This window comes from Desarmillaria tabescens, assembly GCF_030435595.1.
Source record: "Desarmillaria tabescens strain CCBAS 213 chromosome Unknown EV420scaffold_7, whole genome shotgun sequence".
Taxonomy (NCBI): domain Eukaryota; kingdom Fungi; phylum Basidiomycota; class Agaricomycetes; order Agaricales; family Physalacriaceae; genus Desarmillaria; species Desarmillaria tabescens.
In genome coordinates, this window is record NW_026848306.1 from 232,842 (window position 1) to 251,012 (window position 18,171).

General features: G+C 49.2%; 5 protein-coding genes across 5 annotated transcripts; 3 read left to right on the plus strand and 2 right to left on the minus strand.

The window, feature by feature from the left end:
• Window positions 1-657: 657 nt before the first annotated feature.
• EV420DRAFT_1092075 (WD40-repeat-containing domain protein) lies at window positions 658-3,269 on the minus strand. The gene is made up of 4 exons (XM_060465789.1): window positions 2,531-3,269; window positions 2,296-2,482; window positions 1,940-2,243; window positions 658-1,890 (listed from the first exon to the last, which is right to left on the minus strand). The coding sequence occupies exons 1-4, from the start codon at window positions 3,244-3,246 to the stop codon at window positions 791-793; spliced, it is 2,307 nt and encodes a 768-aa protein (XP_060334820.1). The 5' UTR covers window positions 3,247-3,269; the 3' UTR covers window positions 658-790.
• A 54-nt stretch (window positions 3,270-3,323) lies between these two features.
• Window positions 3,324-7,176, plus strand: EV420DRAFT_1092109 (VRR-NUC domain-containing protein). The gene is made up of 12 exons (XM_060465791.1): window positions 3,324-3,640; window positions 3,690-3,779; window positions 3,835-4,262; window positions 4,313-4,508; window positions 4,560-4,629; window positions 4,681-5,132; window positions 5,182-5,448; window positions 5,499-5,832; window positions 5,882-6,179; window positions 6,236-6,400; window positions 6,450-6,846; window positions 6,897-7,176. The coding sequence occupies exons 1-11, from the start codon at window positions 3,478-3,480 to the stop codon at window positions 6,828-6,830; spliced, it is 2,844 nt and encodes a 947-aa protein (XP_060334821.1). The 5' UTR covers window positions 3,324-3,477; the 3' UTR covers window positions 6,831-6,846; window positions 6,897-7,176.
• Window positions 7,177-7,948: 772 nt separating this feature from the next.
• Window positions 7,949-13,265, plus strand: EV420DRAFT_1092084 (phospholipid-translocating ATPase). Its single transcript, XM_060465790.1, has 17 exons — window positions 7,949-8,457; window positions 8,517-9,356; window positions 9,404-9,574; window positions 9,628-9,826; window positions 9,878-10,580; window positions 10,632-10,865; window positions 10,922-11,196; window positions 11,256-11,435; window positions 11,485-11,562; window positions 11,613-11,677; window positions 11,735-11,818; window positions 11,866-11,954; window positions 12,006-12,112; window positions 12,168-12,260; window positions 12,313-12,432; window positions 12,497-12,521; window positions 12,575-13,265. The coding sequence occupies exons 1-17, from the start codon at window positions 8,195-8,197 to the stop codon at window positions 13,162-13,164; spliced, it is 4,116 nt and encodes a 1,371-aa protein (XP_060334822.1). The 5' UTR covers window positions 7,949-8,194; the 3' UTR covers window positions 13,165-13,265.
• A 1,628-nt stretch (window positions 13,266-14,893) lies between these two features.
• On the minus strand, window positions 14,894-16,303 carry EV420DRAFT_1092218 (Mif2/CENP-C like-domain-containing protein). The gene is made up of 4 exons (XM_060465792.1): window positions 15,847-16,303; window positions 15,633-15,793; window positions 15,492-15,582; window positions 14,894-15,441 (listed from the first exon to the last, which is right to left on the minus strand). The coding sequence occupies exons 1-4, from the start codon at window positions 16,016-16,018 to the stop codon at window positions 15,047-15,049; spliced, it is 819 nt and encodes a 272-aa protein (XP_060334823.1). The 5' UTR covers window positions 16,019-16,303; the 3' UTR covers window positions 14,894-15,046.
• A 787-nt stretch (window positions 16,304-17,090) lies between these two features.
• Window positions 17,091-17,856, plus strand: EV420DRAFT_1728262 (uncharacterized protein; the record flags this gene model as incomplete). The annotated part of the gene is made up of 3 exons (XM_060479871.1): window positions 17,091-17,517; window positions 17,575-17,743; window positions 17,794-17,856. The coding sequence occupies exons 1-3, from the start codon at window positions 17,276-17,278 to the stop codon at window positions 17,854-17,856; spliced, it is 474 nt and encodes a 157-aa protein (XP_060334824.1). The 5' UTR covers window positions 17,091-17,275.
• Window positions 17,857-18,171: the final 315 nt, after the last annotated feature.

Below are 18,171 nucleotides of genomic sequence, written 5' to 3' on the forward strand. Positions count from 1 at the left end.
TCCACCGCGTTGGAAACAGGTGATTATGATTCAGCCAATAATATGAATAGGTGCGCGCCGGGGAACGGTGTTAAGGCATCCATCAAGATACGGCATACAAGAGGAAGCGTTCGGGCTATCGTCTCACTGCCGGCTCGCGCGACGGTGTCGACGTGTTTACGAAGCGTTCCTTCTCGTCATGGACTCGGACCCACCCAGAATGGGCTCGGGGGTGTGCACACGAGGGGATGATGGGAGAAGGAAGGAAGGAAGCGATGGGGGGATGAGGGAAGGTGCACGCCCTTTTTATACGCGTCGGGAGGCGCGTTTATGGTGGCGGGCGATCTGTGCATGACGATCGGAACGCGTCATGGATACGTCACTCTTTTAGGAGAATTCGCATTTTGACGCGGATTTTGTTTTGGTCCGGCCTCGGCTTCATACCCGCCCGCCTTCCCCCTGCCAAGTAGTATTCAAACACCTACGTCGTTGCGCAGGTAACAATCATGTGCTGTCCAACTGAACAATTGAGAGCGCGTCAAGCTTCACGAATATCAGCGCAGTAGCACTAGGTACGCGTAGGACGCCTTAAGTAGATACAGCGATAGCATCCAGCTTGCCGCGAAAGACACTAACAGGTATCCTAAAAAAGTAGACGAAGCAAAACAGGAAAGAATTGCGACCTCTAGAAGAAAAAAGGCGCGGGCAGCTTGCTTATACTCATCTTTCAAGAAGATATAGCTTGATACGACGTTCGTTATTAGTGGCATCAACAAGTCATGAGGTGTGTAAATCCAAACTGAGGTAGATTCTAGTACCCTCGCCGTAGACGATCATTCTCCTCTCGAAGCCGTTGATTCTCTTCTCTCAGATCCTTCAAGTCGCCCACGTACTGCTCCATTATGTCCCCCAGCTCTTTCCGCCAGCCACGCCTCATCCTCACCATCTCCAGGTGCAACCCGGTAATCTGCGCTTTTGTCTCTTTCTGGTAATCAAACATAACATCCCCAACAATATTGCGGAGGAAATCGTGCGCGGAGGTACCCCCAGGAGAGTTAGGTATGGGATGTTTTAGTGGTGAGGACGCCCATGAAGCCGGCTTCATGGGCGTCGCGCGACGAGGGGATATCTGTATCTCCATACTAGTTTCTTTCCCGTCTTCTTCCCTCGGGTCCATGAAACCGACGCTGCGCCCCTTCCCTTTCCGATCCTTGGCAGAAAGCTCCTTCACTTCACCAGCCTGGATCCAGCGCTCCACTTCGGGTGTTCCGAGACCCAACACAGCCATACCTTTCTTCGCAGGTAAAGGTGTTACTGGATCAGCATCATGTACATCAGGAAGGTCTGGGGAAGGAGTGCGACTTCGCTCCTCGGAGAACTTGGGGGAAAGCCGTTGCTGTTGCTGTACGACTTCAACAGGCAGAGGGGGCACGGGTGGGATCGGAGATGGATTGCGTGATGCTGAAGAACCAATGGACGTCTTGGGTGCACGGGATGAGCGAGCAGATAGACTGTCAGATTCAGTCCGTGACACCGAGGAGAGTGTTCTGATTGGGCGTGATTGTGTCGACGCTGTTGATATCGACTCCGTGTTTGATAGTCGACGGGTACGCGAAGTCGATGAGATGGTACGTGTTCGACGTGGGGGTTCGTTTTCTTTGGGCGATGTTGATGGTGCCGGCAGTGCCGTAGATGCCTTACTAGACGCGGAGGTGGTACGTGCCCGCTCCACTACCTTGGGTGAAGAGGCTGGTGATGTTTTAGTGAGCTTCACGGGAGAGCCCGTTGTTGAAGCGCTAATCGTCGAGCTCTTCCTCATCAAGTGTCTTGAAACGGAAGAAGCCTTATCCTTCTCTTCTTTGACAGGCCTCTTGGTAGCGCCGCGCATGGCACTAAGAGATTCAATCTGCACTACGGGGACGTGTCAGGGAACGCTGTTGTACAGAGTAAAGTAACCAACTTGAGATGTCCTCGTTAAGACTAGTGCTATTGCCAAGTGGATCTCGCACTGGGGAGAACACTTTCTTCGTCATTGGACCAGCACTGCTCTGCTTTCTTGGCGAAGAAGCAGTTGACGATTTCCGTGCAACGGAGGGTTCTCGGTGGCCAGCCGATAGTCTTGCCACTTTCTTAGGAGAAGAGGAGGGTACAGCCGCAGATTTCGCTGCTGATACTGGACGAACGCCCGCGCTGGTGACCACCTCGCTAGTAGCTTTAGCCGCTGAGGAATTTGCTTTAGTTTCTGGTGCCCCTTTGATCTTTCTCTGAACAACAGCTATGAGCCTACATTACAGAACGTAAAATAGATTAACTTACCTGGACGCAAAATGCCTCAACTCGGCAGCCACTGCCACTGATTGTGATGCTCTTCGGTGCTTTATCCAGAGCCCGCAAGTCTAAGATAAGAAACTTTCCCGTTTCTGTCCCAACGTAGATGGAAGCTCCTTCAGGGGAAAATGAGATGGACGTAAGGGGAATCTTGAGATTTAGAGTTCGGAATAGACTAAGGTCTGGTCAGATTAACAAATTAGCCGTAGCAATTGAAACGTACCCTTTCTCTTTCTCAAGGTCCACAAGCCCGACATTGCCTCCTGATGTTGCGACCACAACCAGTGTTTTACTGAATGGGCTGCATGCCACAGAGACGATGTCACCTGAAGACGACGCGTTCAGTGGAATTGTCTTCATAAGGCCCGAGGGACGTGTAGTATCGAAAACGATGAGTTGCTTGCCAATACCGAGCAAAAGACGCGCGCGCGTATGAGCGTGGAAAGTGCAAGTTCGGATTGATTGGCCTGTTAGTGGCAGTCCCCTGAGGACAGTGTGCGATCCGTGAGAGAGGTTATAGACATGGGCTCCGCCAGCGGAGGTGGATGCAAGAAGGGTACCATCGTTGGATATCGCGAGAGAAGTAATCGGTGATTTATGCGACTTGAAGGTTTGTGCAATCTTCGGTGTTGAGCCGCATTCCAGCACATGAACCTTGTCTCCGGCACTGAATGCGATTGTAACCTTGTCTTTGACAGATATGTGGGATATATCGGCTGTCTCTGGGGAGGTATATAGGTCTTCGAGGGAGTTGCATGTGGGGTCGTATTTGTGAATGGTTCGTGATGAGGAAAGGAATAGAAAAGCGTTGTCCGTTGACCAGGAGCAGGCAGTTGGAGGTGAAGGAAGGTTCAAGCATGGAGAAAAGGTAGAAGGTGACCGTTTCACTGTTGCTGCATCGAGTATAGCGAGAGAACCTGTAACTGCAACGGCAAGCATGGTGGTCGAAGTCGAAGTTCAAGTTATCGGAAACTGCCGTGACTGTGACAGACGCGTCAACCGCCGATCACATGATCGCTTGGTCCCTTCCTCTTCGTCCTCCATCTCTTTGGTGGTCCCTCTTGAATCATAACATTCAACTGCGTTCCACGCCTTTCCATGACAGCAGTGGAATAGGCACTTTATAGCTGCTATCAGCCGACGACTATTTATCACGACCTTCGCATCAGAATGAGACCAACAAACGACAACGATGCTATTAACCTTATCTTTGGTGGCGATCTCGAAATCGAGGAGGAATTATCTGACATCGAAGATGAGATTGAAGAATTGGATGCGACCCAGAGGAAAGAGAGGTCGGAACGACCATCCACTTATGTGCGGGTAATGGAAGGTACATGCACTAGCATATATTCCGAGGCATGGCTGATCCTCCTTCTCAGATATGATCAACGAAGTAGATAGCTACGAAAGACACCTCTTGAGTGAGGATGAGTGGTGTTTAATCAGACTTTTAGGGAAGGAATTGAAGTGTACGCCATTCGTCTGCCATTCTCCGTTTCTCGTGTTTGAACGGCTCCATCGTAGACCATGCCAGATATCTTCTTGCACGGCTTCTGTGTCGGAAGCAGAACCGGTGGCATTCATTCAATGCGCTGCACCGCTATACGTCAGAAATCGGTGAAGATGGTATTCGTCAGGCCATCACCGACCTTTCGGCTGCGCTAGAGCCTTCGGAGGAGGCCAAAGTTAAAGTTGAAGAACCAGAAATCATAGACTTGACTCTCGACGAAGAGGAGGAAGAGGATCGTAAACCTGCGGCTGGACCTCCTGCCATACCTCCTCCGACGCGGAGCAAGGACGCCGCGCTTGAAGCAGTGATCCAGAATCTTGATCTCAGCTTTTTTTGCCAGGATGAATCGACTATGACTCTTCATGGAATCCTCGAAACGCTCCCTGCCGATCAACTCAGAGCACTTGCGAAGGAAACCAGAGTCTCTCCGAAGGGTACCAAGGTGAGTTCAGATGTTTATCTCATATATCGTTGTGATTGACCCACCATTAGAAGGAACATTTTATAGATGCTCTCATGAAATACTCTTGTACCCAGGCTTCTCTTCCGTTCGAGTCACCTAAGAAGAATAAGTCTAAGGACCGTGAGCGATACGACGATGGCTACAGGCAGACTCTTTTATGTTTTGCCGTACCATGCAAGGAAACGCAAGAGCAGAGGCTGAAGGAAATGGCACTAAAGAAATTGGGTATTTGACTTCCTCCTCTTGCGCTTGCTCTCAGACTTACGTCCAAATTAGGCAAATGCATACGACTCAATTATGATTTCTTTCGACTCGTTCGACGATTTAGTATTATTTTTTATCGATCGTAAACTGCCTTTCATTTTCCCAAAATTCCCTGGACTGATGGCCCGTCTAGTATGCACTTGCCTACTGATATATTCCTTCCTTCACTCCTTAGCGAGTTCAAGAAGCGTATCTATCCTAAGTATAATGCCACGCGCACTGGACAGATATGGGAGTCGCGTGACGCTTTCTTGCAGTACGAAGAAGCCCTACACTTCGAAGCAGAGCTAGAGGCAATACTCGAAAGTGAAGGAAAAGAGCTACGAGCGTCAACGACGCCCAAACGTGGAACAGCGACACCGGGAAAGACGCCACGTCCCTGCAAAGCTGACACTGATGAAGAGATGGACGATGTAAATGATGGAGAGGAGCTGAGTCCTCAACAGATGGTTGCCAAGGCTGTGAGAGAAAAGGTGATGAACACCATCCTTCCACGCTGGCGGCTTTGCGTCGCTGTCAAACGGGCGGTTAAAAAGGAGGTTCTTGGTGAGGATCCAAGGCCCGGACTAGACCGGTTCGAACCAGGTAAAGTGATAGTGTGTCAATGACTCGCGTAGGCTTATCAAGAGACTAGGGTATATCTACACCCGAATGGTGGAGAAGTACGCCCGAGCGCTTGGCCAATTGAAGGAATATGAAGCTGAGGTCGAAACCCTTGGTGAATTGCTTGATCAACGATTCTGGCGTAGAGGAAAGCGCGGATCGTGGTACGATAGGCGCGCGCTGGTTGAGATCACATATCTTTCCAAGGTGGAGGGTAAGAAGTCTAAAAGCAGGCCCAAGCTACGGATAGCGATGGAGCATCTGAAAGATGCTCTCCAGGACGATGACACGCATCTTAGTGAGCCCCTTCCTAGTCCTCATAGATATGGTTAACCGTGACTTCGATAGTTTGCCGCCCAGGTCTCTTCAGGCGACTGCAGAAGGTGGAGAAGACGCTGAAGGTCCCTGAAGAGCAACGATCGCAGTGTGAGGGGGAGCTCAAGGAGCCCGAAGTTGTTGAGGTGCATGCCGAGCGCATCAAACGCAGCAGCAATAGCCTTCAGCTTGATCAATTTGGCCGACCAAAGGGGAAGGAAAACGGTGCGCCAGGTTCCTCTAGGACCAAAGACGGCGGTAAGGCCCCTTCTTGGACTGGGAAGTCTTTGTGGCGAGGGGAGCAGAATGAGGAAGTCAATGTTGAAACTCGAACACTCCAGGCCTATGGACAATGGGGCTACAAAGGGTATGAATTCTCAACCTGGTAGGCTCAACACAACTAAAGTTCTGAGTAGGTTCCACTCTGAGACCAGGATACTGACCACAATTTTCGGCCTGCTATTCTGGGATGTCATTTTTGCGGACGTTCCGGGAGCCTTCGAAACCAAGTTTCAAACTGCGCCATTGGATATCGCAGAGGATTCGTTCTATTACGCTCGCAAGGAGCTGATACAAACCCGATTGAGAGAAATCGAGGACGGAAAGGCAGCGGAAATCCTAGAACGCCACGATCGTATATACCGGCCGAGCAAGACTTGGTGTGTCGGAGTGAAATGGGAATACCCTAGGGAAGATGTACTGGAAATCGTTCAGGTACATTACTGGAGTTGGTGATGCGAATACCACGCTGACCTTCTTCGACGTCTTAGTGTTTTAAGGGCGAGTCCCTAGCCACAATCTGCCATCTCTTCTGCGAGGATTACGCAGGAAGAAGCAGTGGCGCGCCAGATCTCATCGTCTGGAAACCCGAAGATCGCGAGTGTAAATTTGTTGAGGTCAAGGGTCCTGGTGACCGACTTCAGGAGAACCAAAAGGTATATCGGTCACGAGTCCAATCTGCCCATGTTTAACTGTTGTTCGTAGCTGTGGTGCGACGCGCTCCAGCGCGCTGGAGTTGAGGTGCATTTGTGCCATGTTAAGGATGTGTACGGCAAAGCCAAGCGTATCAACAACAAACGCAAGAAGAACGCAAAGCTTGAGGAAGAATCACTCTCTGGACTTGAAGATGAAGATCATCAGAACATTGATGAAGAGGCCGAATATCAGCCGCCAGCGCCGGTCTTAGGCAAACGGCCTGCCGATGAGGAGGCGGAGGAACACTATCCCCTATCGATGTCGCAGCCCAGAACGTCTACCACTGCGACTCCGACGAAATGGCCGGCCACTAAAGTTGAAGTGGTCATCACCTCCCCGAGTCCGGTGAAGAAAAGGCGGAAATTAGATGTTGTTTCGACGGGGTCTTGATACAGCTGAGTAATTTGTACGTGTACTTTTTCCCTCCATGTGGTGACTGTCTAATTCAGAGTTAAGTATTTATGTAAGTGTGCAGCCATGATGCACTCTTACTGGTCAAGTCATCGCCCAAACATGCCATACCACTTTCTAGGGTTTGATTTGCCCCCTCTCCTTGGGCAGCTCCTGTACCATGGCTTCTGCATCTATTTCTCATGTTGTGGGCTCGTTCCTATTCCACGAAGTTTCGATAATGGAGTATAAGTGGGTCATAGCTGACTCGGTCAGTGCGGCCCCGATCCCACCTTGCTAACCAGCGAAATTTCATGGAATGTTTGATTCAGAATCAGACAGAGCTGCAATCAGCACATTATGCTGGATTGCCATCTGCTTGATTCTTGTACCAGCATTGAATAAACTGATATGCTATTAGAATATTCCAATGATCTGCAGTTTCTTTTAGTTTCATAGGAAAACAACACTGAGGGAATTTTTGCCAGGAGCTGATTTAACTTTTATTATGCCTTTTCTTTATCCAGGATACGCATTAAAAACGGTGATTGTGGGCTAGCCTCCGAGTCCGCAACCACATAGCCGGTCATCAGTCGGAGTTTGAAACCGGATTAAAACGGTTCAATTCATGTAAATCAAGTTTAGTCACTATTTCTCACGGGGCAGTAGTTGATGCTTATGGCTGTGCTTGAGAAATCGGAGTAAGCTCGCTCAAATCCAAGGACCACCCATCTCAACTTAAATATATACACTTGGTCACGATAGCCGTTTTCATTAATTGACGGTGCCTGAAGCCTATGCACCTTACGCCCCTGTAGCCAAGTATCACGCTGAAATTTGAAACTTGGGAACTCCGGGCTATGCATATGCATATGCGTATTTTTCTCGGATTTTTTGTGGGTCGTTTTCAGCTCTCGCTACGAGGTCATTGCCGTATCGGACACGGTCGTTATGTACTCTATCTACGTTAAAGTATTGATACGTGTATTTCTCCGTGTTGTACTGTATTGCAACAAAAATATCTCCTGAGTGTCATCGATCGACTTACCCCACTCAACACTGCTGTTCACTTGTCTCGTATGTGCATCTCGTAAAGATGAATTGTCGGGTTGCGCGTTTGACGGCAGCTGATGAGGTGCAGCATCTGTCATGGTCCTGAAACGGATTTCGGAGTCAGACGGCTTTTCGGACGGAGTCTTTATAAGTTTGATTTTCGTCATCGATATGCCGGTCTCGGGCCCAAGACAGCAGTATCGTCAACGCGCGCCTCCGAACAATCATGATGGAACTTTCGCAGGGACCACGTATCTGACCCGGCTCTAATACGTCCTTTCTTTATTCCCAGCGCTGATTCCTTCTCAGCTATGGTCGCTGCCACCTCTACTGGCTTGTGGCTTGGCAAGCTCAAGTCCTTCAGTATCGAGGACCTTTTCTCTCAGAAGCGACCGCCAGGGCCTCCAAGAACTATTTTCGTAAACCAGGCACTCTCTGCAGATTACATCGACCACAAAGGGAGAGTCAAGGCCGACCATGTGTATAACAGCAACCAGGTCATCACGTCCAAGTACACGATCCTGACTTTCCTGCCACGGAATCTAATGGAGCAGTTTAGGCGAATTGCGAATCTGTACGTGCCTTCAGTGATGGTGGTATACTGACGCTTTATGTTGATACACAATGACCCAGGTTCTTCCTTGGGCTCGCTATTCTTCAATTCTTTCCAAAATTCTCCACAATAGCCCCCGGAGTCGTCATTCTACCCTTGGTCATCATCCTCGGTCTGACGGCAGCGAAGGATGGGTACGAAGATATCAAACGTCACCAATCAGACAAGGCCGTCAATCAGAGCATTGTCAAGGTTCTGTCCGGCGGGGGCTGGCACAATCCGAATGCGATGAAGTCCAAGAGCAAGACCTTCGTCCGAGGTCTCCTCTCTAGCAGGCGACAACCAACTCCGGCTCAGATTGCGGCCGGAAACGCGGGAAACAAGAATCATTCAGCAACTGATGACTTTGATGTTGAATTCGATTACGACAACCCACAAGCCGGTGGTCCATGTTGGAAGAATACTACGTGGGAAGATATTCGTGTCGGAGACTTTGTCAAGCTATCGGGCAACCACCCTTTTCCTGCGGATATTCTCATCTGTGCGACGTCGGACGACGAAAATGAAGCCTTCGTGGAAACGAAAAACTTGGATGGGGAGACCAACCTCAAGTCCAGGAATGCCGTCCCCGCCCTGACCCACCTTCGTGATGCCTATTCATGTTCACGGACGGCTCCTTTCGAAGTACAGTGCGATCGCCCAGAAAATAACATGTATCGCCTCAATGCCATGGTTTCTCTGGGCGACCAGAAGGCACCTGTGGACATTCAGATGACTCTTTTGCGTGGAACTGTACTGCGGAATACAGACTGGGTTATCGGGCTCGTGTTGTTTACTGGAGAAGATTCAAAGATTGTCATGAACTCTGGTAGCGCGCCCAGTAAACGAAGCAGAGTTGAGAGAAAGATGAATCCTCAAGTGTACGTTTCTTTCGCATCCATCTAGGTCTTAACTGACTCTCAAGCAGACTCATCAATCTCGCCATTCTTGCCGGCGCCTCCACTATCTGTGCCATTGTTGATTCTGCGCTGGAGAAGCACTATTATCCTATGGGGGCACCGTGGCTATACGGTGACGATCAGAGCGATGACAACCCATCCATCAATGGTCTAATTACCTGGGCATATGCCTTACTGACGTGGGTGGCTATCCCCACTCTGACAGAAACACACTAATCATTACACGTTTCAGTTTCCAAGATATCGTTCCCATATCATTGTATATCTCTATCGAAGTAGTACGGACCCTACAGTCTGCTTTCATCTACTTCGATAAGGATATATGGTACGAGAAGACCAATCAAGCCACCTTGGCTCGTAGCTGGAATTTGTCAGATGACCTTGGTCAAATACAATATATCTTCTCCGACAAGACCGGGACTCTGACACAGGTTATTCATCTGATCATCATCCGTTATGCACTTTTTGATCACTCTTCTTAGAATTTGATGGTTTTCCGTCAATGCTCAATTGGAGGGAAAGCATACAAAGGAGACCCCGAAGGTCACGAAGGCGACGAAGAAGAAGATTCTATATTCGAGCTCAAACAGAAAGCGCAAACGGGTGCGTTCGCGTCCACTTCCACCTCCGATCTTAGGGGGAAGGATACGGTGTATCGCTTTAAGGATGTCATTCTCCAAGCCGACATTGAGGCTGCTATCTCCGAGGATGCTCCACCGGAAAGCCAGGCGCACGCTCGTGCACTGAACGGGTTTTTCAGTGTATTGGCGCTATGCCATACGGTGCTTACCTCCGTTGATCCTGAAACCGGTCGTATCGAATACAAGGCCCAGTCTCCAGATGAAGCCGCTCTTGTCCAATCTGCGGCTGACATGGGATATGTCTTCTTGGGACGTGATAAGGAAACCCTATCAATGCGAAGCCCGGGATCAGATGAACCTGAGCGCTATGAACTGCTTAACATCTTGGAATTTAACAGCGCAAGGAAGAGGATGAGTGTCGTGTTGAGGAAGTTGGAGGGCGATGATGACCGGATATTCTTAATGACTAAAGGCGCGGATAACGTTATATTCGAGCGCTTAAAAGCGGGAGGGGATGATCTTAAGGCGGAGACGGAGCGTCACTTGAACGAGTTCGCAAACGAGGGACTGAGGACGCTTACGTTGGCGTACAAGGTCATTTCTAGTGAGTCTTACCTCTCGTCGCTGACAAGTTGACGGCTAATGTGTTTTGCAGCTGATGAATACATATCCTGGAGTGAACGATACCATCAAGCGTCTGTTTCCATGGACGACCGTGAAGAAAAGATAGAACAAGTTTCCGAGGAACTAGAAAGAGACCTTCGTCTCCTGGGTGCTACTGCCATTGAAGATCGTCTACAAGATGGTGTACCCGAGACGATTGCTGACCTCAAACGCGCTGGAATCAAGATATGGGTGGCTACGGGTGACAAACTAGAAACTGCTATAGGTACGCATTGTGTGGGTACCAGAGGTCATTTAATCTTATACCACTATCTCTTACAGCTATCGGCCGAAGCACAAACCTAGTCGCACCGGATTCGAACATTATTATCGTACGCGGTGGAGGCGCTAAGCCCGTCGAAGAACAGATGAGGAATGCAATGAAGCGCTTTTTCCCTGAAGTTACGGATATGACTCCTCAGGTTGACCCAATACCACGGGAATCAAAGTCTTTCCAGCTTGATCGTGATGAGAGACGCAACTCGATCGTTGGAGAGGATAACGGCGAACTTCCTGGTGGTTTCGTTCTGGTCGTTGATGGAGCTGCGTTGACTCAGGTATTATATTATCTTGTTCTTGATTCTGTGATCAAGTTATTCACGCAACTTCTTCTTAGGCCTTTGACCATGAGAGTAGTAAACAGCTGCTGCTTCGACTGGGAACCCTATGTGAAGGTGTTATCTGCTGTCGTGTGTCGCCTTTGCAAAAGGCTCTCATCGTCCGCTTGGTGAAAGACAACTTGCGCGTCATGACCCTCGCCATTGGTGATGGCGCCAATGATGTTAGCATGATTCAGGTTCGTCTCGCTTTGGCGTATGAGTATCCCACAGCTCACTGAGACTCAGGCTGCTGATGTCGGCGTTGGTATCTCTGGCGAAGAAGGTCTACAAGCTGTCAATTCGTCGGATTATGCCATCGGACAAGTATGTCGCCTCCCCCTGACTATTGGATTGACTAAACAACACTGGGATAGTTCCGTTTCCTGAAGAAGCTCCTATTAGTACACGGACATTGGTCGTTCGCTCGGAACGGGACTTTGTAAGTGGGCATTACATTTTCGTGCTTACGGTTCGGACTAATCGTGCGTGCCTTCAGGATTCTAGCCTTCTTTTACAAAAATATCGTACCTATGGGTATCAAATTCTGGTTCCAGATATACTGCGGATGGAGTGGCACATTGTGAGTACCAAGCTACTGGTGTTTTCTCCTACTAATGTGCGATACAGCGTGTTCGACTATGTGTATATCTTGTTCTGGAACTCGCTGTGGACACTACTTGCCGTTGTCGGTATAGGTCTCTTCGACCGCATCTTAGGTGCGCCGGCCCCCGGAGAGCCATATGAGTTTCTCATATTTTCGTCTACAGATTCCCAGGTCCTCATGGATTTGCCGGAGCTTTATCATTATGGACGTGAAAGTTATTGGTTTTCCATGCGGGATTTCTACGTTTATATCCTCGATGGAATGTACCAAGTGAGTCCGATGCCTCCTCATGTCTACATCTGGCTGATTTTCCCCTGCTTACAAGTCCGTTATCATTTACTTCCTTATCACATACGGGTACTTCTCACCGACCTCGCGTAGCGACGGCTATGATCTGCATCTATACGAATACTCTACGGTATGTTCTCGCCCCCCGACGGGCATTGCCATTTTCTGACTTTGCTCCTAAGACTATGGCTGTTTCGGGTGTTATGGTCGCGAATATATTTACAGGGATGGCGGCATCCGCATGGACTTGGTGGCTTGCATTTGCTGTCTCTTTCGGAATCGCCCTTGTCTGGGGCTTCACAGTGAGTCAACACAATCATGTTCACGTCTGGGATAATGCATTCTCACGACACGTTCCCCTTTCAGATGATCTACTCAGTCATTTCGCCAGGTAAGGCGTCTCTCCATTTTCTTAGACCACTATCTCACCTCGACGTGTTTTAGGCTATGCGGTCACTAATCTCTATGGAAATTATTACTTCCTCAGCGCCTCCGCATACTTCTGGCTCGCCATTCCCCTTACAATGCTGCTGTCGTTGGCGCCTCGGTATATCGCAAAAGCGTGGAAATTTGGGTTCCATCCTGACGATCTTGATATCATCCGCTGGGTACGAAAGAAGGACCCCTACCGAGATCTTACTCATGATTCCGAGACTCACCTTGGTATCGGCATGAGAGTGATGAGAGAAAACCGAGGACGACCCACATCCATCATGTCTCGTCGATCGTCGCGGGCAAGTAGCTTGATGACTATCAACGATCCCTATCGAGGAGGATCCATTGACATTCGTGCGGCTAGCCGGACGGATATGGCTACGGGACTCGTGTCTGTGGACCGTGGGTTCGACTTTGCGACTGAGGAAAATGGGGTGGCAATGAGGAGGATCCAGACTAATTTGTCGGAACGAAGGCAAAATCACCTTGCGGTGCCCCCCGCCGAGCCGTCTCCGTCGAGGAAGGGCAAGCAGTCGTCATTCTCGAATCCATTCCGACGCAGCATCAAGAAGAAGTTTTCGCTCAGGCAGAGCGGGTAATCCGAGCGCGACATTTTTGTTTATCTGAAGTATTTATTGCTTTCGTTGTATCAAACAATATCTGTATCAATTGCTCGCATATTCTCTTAGATAGTTACGCTAATCATCCATTCCTTTGTATGCCCTGCAGTAATATTCACTGACGATTTGATATATAATGCGGTTCGTCAACCAGCACCTGGTGCCTTTCTAGGGGAAACACCTAAGCATCGAGGCAGAAGTCGCACCTTATGCGCCAGGATCCTGCTGTCGATGACGAGCTGTTCAGAAGGCATTCAGCGTTTTACATATGGTAGCGAGCTCGATGCTGCTGCCTGCTGAAAGCGTCCGACGTATACACTACTTAGCAGTCTGAGGTGGTGGCGCGCTTAGTTCGTGATGACAGGCGCACTACATCACGTTAGACTTCCCCTCATAATTATAGTGCAGCAAGAAAGACTAGCAATGAGAGGACCGGGCGAAAACACGACTAGAATTCACGTAGAAGCGGTACGAACGAACAGCGAGCATTCAAAAGTTGACAACTGCAAACACACATTTGTCTGCATCTCTCGAGGTCGCAGCGACACAGCTCGTTCCTGGGACAAAAAAGGGGAATGAACGTTTGATAGGATAGGTCACGATAAAAGGAAGGTGTTTGTCACTATCAGGTCACTGTCGTTATAGAAACACGACTTCGGGGTTGACTAGATAGTAGAAGGTAGACTTTGCAGCGCAGTTATTAGGCCGGCGTGCCTAAATGTGTCGTGCCGTGTAATGGTGAGATGAGAAAGGTAACGGCTAGGAGATCAATTCATGTCATCAAGGTTGGTATAAAGCGAGTTGACTAAAGTCTTTTGTTTCCTTCCTTTATCCTGATGCTATATATATATTAGATCGAGAGGGTATTCGTCCAAAGATCGTAAAAGAAGAGGGTTACACCTGCAGGAGTTATCGGTAGACACGGCCGACGTTCCAGGGCGATACATCTGATATTTAGCTCAGCATAATGGGATATGTGAGCAGGTTGTTCGGAATAGGCGATTATGACTAGGCCAACGCAACATCGTTCCCGGGCGTCGTGTTTTAGAAGAAGTTTGTTTGTTTGTTCACTATTTCGAGGTCCCCAGCATTACGTTGTAATAGAATATACGAGTCAGTTATGGTCGAGTTACGCCATCGTGAAATGGTCCTTGAAAAGGCAATCAGACGTGGTGCTTCTCTGGGAAAATAGGCGGTATGGATTTGGCCGATAATATGGATGGAGCCTTGGAGGAGAGACGAGTCGGAGAGTTACCATTGACATAGGCGCATGTAGGGGCATCCGAGTGGTCGAGTCATCATCGCACGGTCGCCTCGCGTGACGAAGGCGACGTCAATGCGACGTGTTCACGATGTATGACTTCACGTTATGGACTTGGTCAGAGGTCCTCACCCTGAAGGGCCCGTAGGGTACGCGCACAAGGAGATGGTGGGGGAAGGGAAAGAAAGAAGTGATTGAGGAAGGAACGAAGGCCGCCCCCCTTTTATACTCGTCGGGAGGCGCGTGGGCTATCTGCGCATGACGATCGGAACGCGTCGAACTGCGTCATGGATGCGTCACTCACAAGTAACGCAGATTTTGTTTTGGCCCGCGTCGGCTGCATCGGCTTCATCGGCACCCGCCTTCCCCGCCGCCCTGCCGTGCCATGGCTTGCGTCCGCCAGGGGATGAATTTGTTCCAGAAATTCGTGACCATGAGTAACAATTCGGCTGTTTACACTTCCAGGCAATCGACAGTAGTATCAAGCGATATAATTCCTTGGAAGATAAAGTAAATACAGGTATAGTACAAAAATACGGTCAGTCTAAGGACTAAATAGCAGTCACGAATACAGCAGTCATCCACCTACAGCGTGGAATACTATGAACGTGCTGAGTCACGTATAAACTGAATATTAATGCGCGGTGGGGTCAAACTCGACTTTCCAGGGAAAGGCATGCTCCGCAGCAAAACCCCGAGGATGAAGAAGAGTGCGTAGGTTCTTCCACCGTGCATATGTTGGTGGAACATGAAGCGCGCTCGCTTCGACCATATCAACAGCAGCTTTCGATAGATTGCGAATCTTTTCAAGAAGCGCTCAAAGAGCCACCCCAGCAGTATGAAAGCCTTGGATGTGGCCAATTCATGTGGGAGGCGAGATCTACGATCTAGCCTCATTGGATCATCGCCGTCAGACGCTACGGCTGACTCACGCGCCTGGGTGAAAACCAGCTTTGACGGTTTGTCGGACACATTCTCAATGGAGTATGTGTTTCCTAATATGATGAATTATATCCGCTCGATACGGGGAAGTGGCGTAGCTTACCTCGAGGCACCATAAACATCCCACCAGAGCTCACGGTATGGTATGTCTGGTGTATTCTGACATTAACAACACCTTCAATAACATAGAATATCTAGAACTTTTCAATTGCGAGCAGCAGAAACAGATGGAGATTGGGCGTACATAAGCGTTGTCCTTGGCGCTCTTCACGGGCTTCTGGCTGGAAACTTGAAGATGTCCAGCAGCGATGAAGTCTCCCTCACCAAACGTCTTTTGGAAGGAAAAGCCTCCATCAATGGACTTGTTCAACGACATGTCGACCATCTCGGCGGGAAATACAACACCTTGGAAAGGAAAGGATGAGAAGGTAGAAATTCAAAAGAGATCATGGACTCACGTCGTTTTGCTTCGTTCTTGCCACCAAAAACCAAAACATCCGAGGCATTGGATACTCCCTCATCTTGAGGGTAATCATACACAGATGGACTTGATGCCTTTCCGTGCATTTTTCTTCCTCCTTGTACTGTGAGAGCTACTGGGATCGAGACGCGCGGATGGGCCTGCAACATCCTGGGGGGTGATAGTGATGTCACTATCACAAACAGAGGGAGACGAACTCTTGAGTGATCTAGGTATCGTCCTCAGCTGTTTCACTTGACTCTCCTTCTGCTTTTCCAACGGCGCTGTGCTCGTAGTCGTCTACAACTACAGTCATACCCGGCGAAGTTGTTCCTTCGACAACGGTGGAGACCACGGCTTCCGACCCGTTTTCTGAGCTACTAAGGTCGACAAAGTCCGATACTGACGTGGGGGGCGAACACTCGGGTGAGGTCGACATGACGGGCGAAGGCAAGAAGGTTGTGGCGGGGTAGGCACGTGTGACTGGCAATCAATCAAGTCGCCGAAAATTTTCTCAAAACTAGTACTCCTGCATAGGAATTACAAGTTCAACTTGACAGTTGCATCCAAGTTGCATCAAGAAGTCAGAACAAACGACAGGACCGAAAACTGACTGGAAATATCCGCCACTACTGCACGAGTCATAGTCGACTGGCTATGCCGCTATCTACGTCGGACGTCGGACTATACTTGTGCACACACATAACTAATGTCGGGACTCGGGACTGTGGACTTGCTATGAATACGGCTAGGCGGCAGTCGCGCTTGATGGCTTCTTGAAACGACTTGCTTCTGACCACGAACATAGCACTACGGCAAAAGGTTCTTCCCTGCCTCTCGGATTGATCACCGCTGGTAAGCAGCTGTTTCAGGCCAGGAAAAACCGGCGAAAGCAGGTGGATAACGTATCAAAGGTTGACGAAGTCTTTTGGCCACACCAAAATGAGGTGGGATTCCTTTTAATGGTAAAGCCGACCGATTTTTCTGTGTGGGCAAAAGACTTTGTTCAAACTTCATCTCCATTCTGATCATTCCCCTTGCTTTTTGACCGGGGCGAATCAGTCGCCTACCAGGAGTGGATGCTTACAATGATCTCACCGGCATCCGGGTACTTTGGTCTTTGTGGATGGACAATAAAAGTCACCGTACACTGTAGTAGGGTTGCTAATCTATACTCCGAGCGTCTATGGCACTGCAAATGTTTTCTTTTGCGCTCAAAACTGTCAGGCGCTTGTAGATATCTATTACTCAGGCATACTCAGAAGGACAAACATTTTAACAGATCAAGTGACCTTGTTGGAGGGCAGTACAACAGTCGCTTCAGACTATACCGAAGTTGCTTTTCTCAGGCTTGGACATGTATATATACTGGAGGCTACATCACCAATAGCTCTTTCTCCTCCCGGGTTCCCTTGCATGTGCGGTGAATGATTAGCTTTAAGCTAGGTGACGTTGAACTAGCACTCGCAGCGTTCCAATTCACTGTTTCTAGTCCCTTGTCCATCGTCGTCCTGATCTTCTTTCTATTTCGCCTCCTCGTTCTTTCTCAGATGCCATTTGCGTGGGCGCTCCGAGAAATCAGGAGGAATATAGAGGAGACCCACAAGCTATTCAACGAGCAGAACAGAGTAATGTCTCTACCAGAGGACTTCGTCGTTCTTCTTGTCAAGTAAGTCGGATCGGCGGCTTAGATCTTTTAAAGACTGTATCTGACTGCTAGCTCTAGCTTGGAAGAAAAGATGTGCGACTTGGAAGTGCGATGGATCAATGCCAGACATCAGTTCTTCTATACTGATCCCCGTTCATGGCTACCATTTCTCTTCACAGCAAGGCGAATTTGGAAGGATGTGTGCAAACTGCGATTCAGAGTCGACCTGCTGAACATCAGACTGAGGGTGCGTTTCATCATGGCTCCCAGGATTCAATCTGCTCATCACTTGTACAGATGTCGATTGCGGGGAGGAGGCGGGGTTCTGTCGTGGCCCGGCGGGGAAGCTTAGGTTTTTGAGCTGACGTGAGTCAAAAAAGGCGCCTGGGAGCTGACGTTGTGCTTTTCACTCTCGTTGCGCAGACGAACATTAGCTTGGACTTTGGGACTTTGCATTGTAGTAGTAGGATGCCATGTACTGGGTAACAACACAACTTGAGCAAGAAGACCGCAGAACAGAAAGGTGAAAGATGCAGGAACCTTACGCAAAAAGGCATCGCATTGAGATGTCCTGAGTTCTTCAATGCCGGTTTCCTCCGTAAACATTTCGTACGGCAAAACGTACCTACCGGCCCTACTTTCATTTCCACCCGTTTCTCTAGCTATTACCGGGGC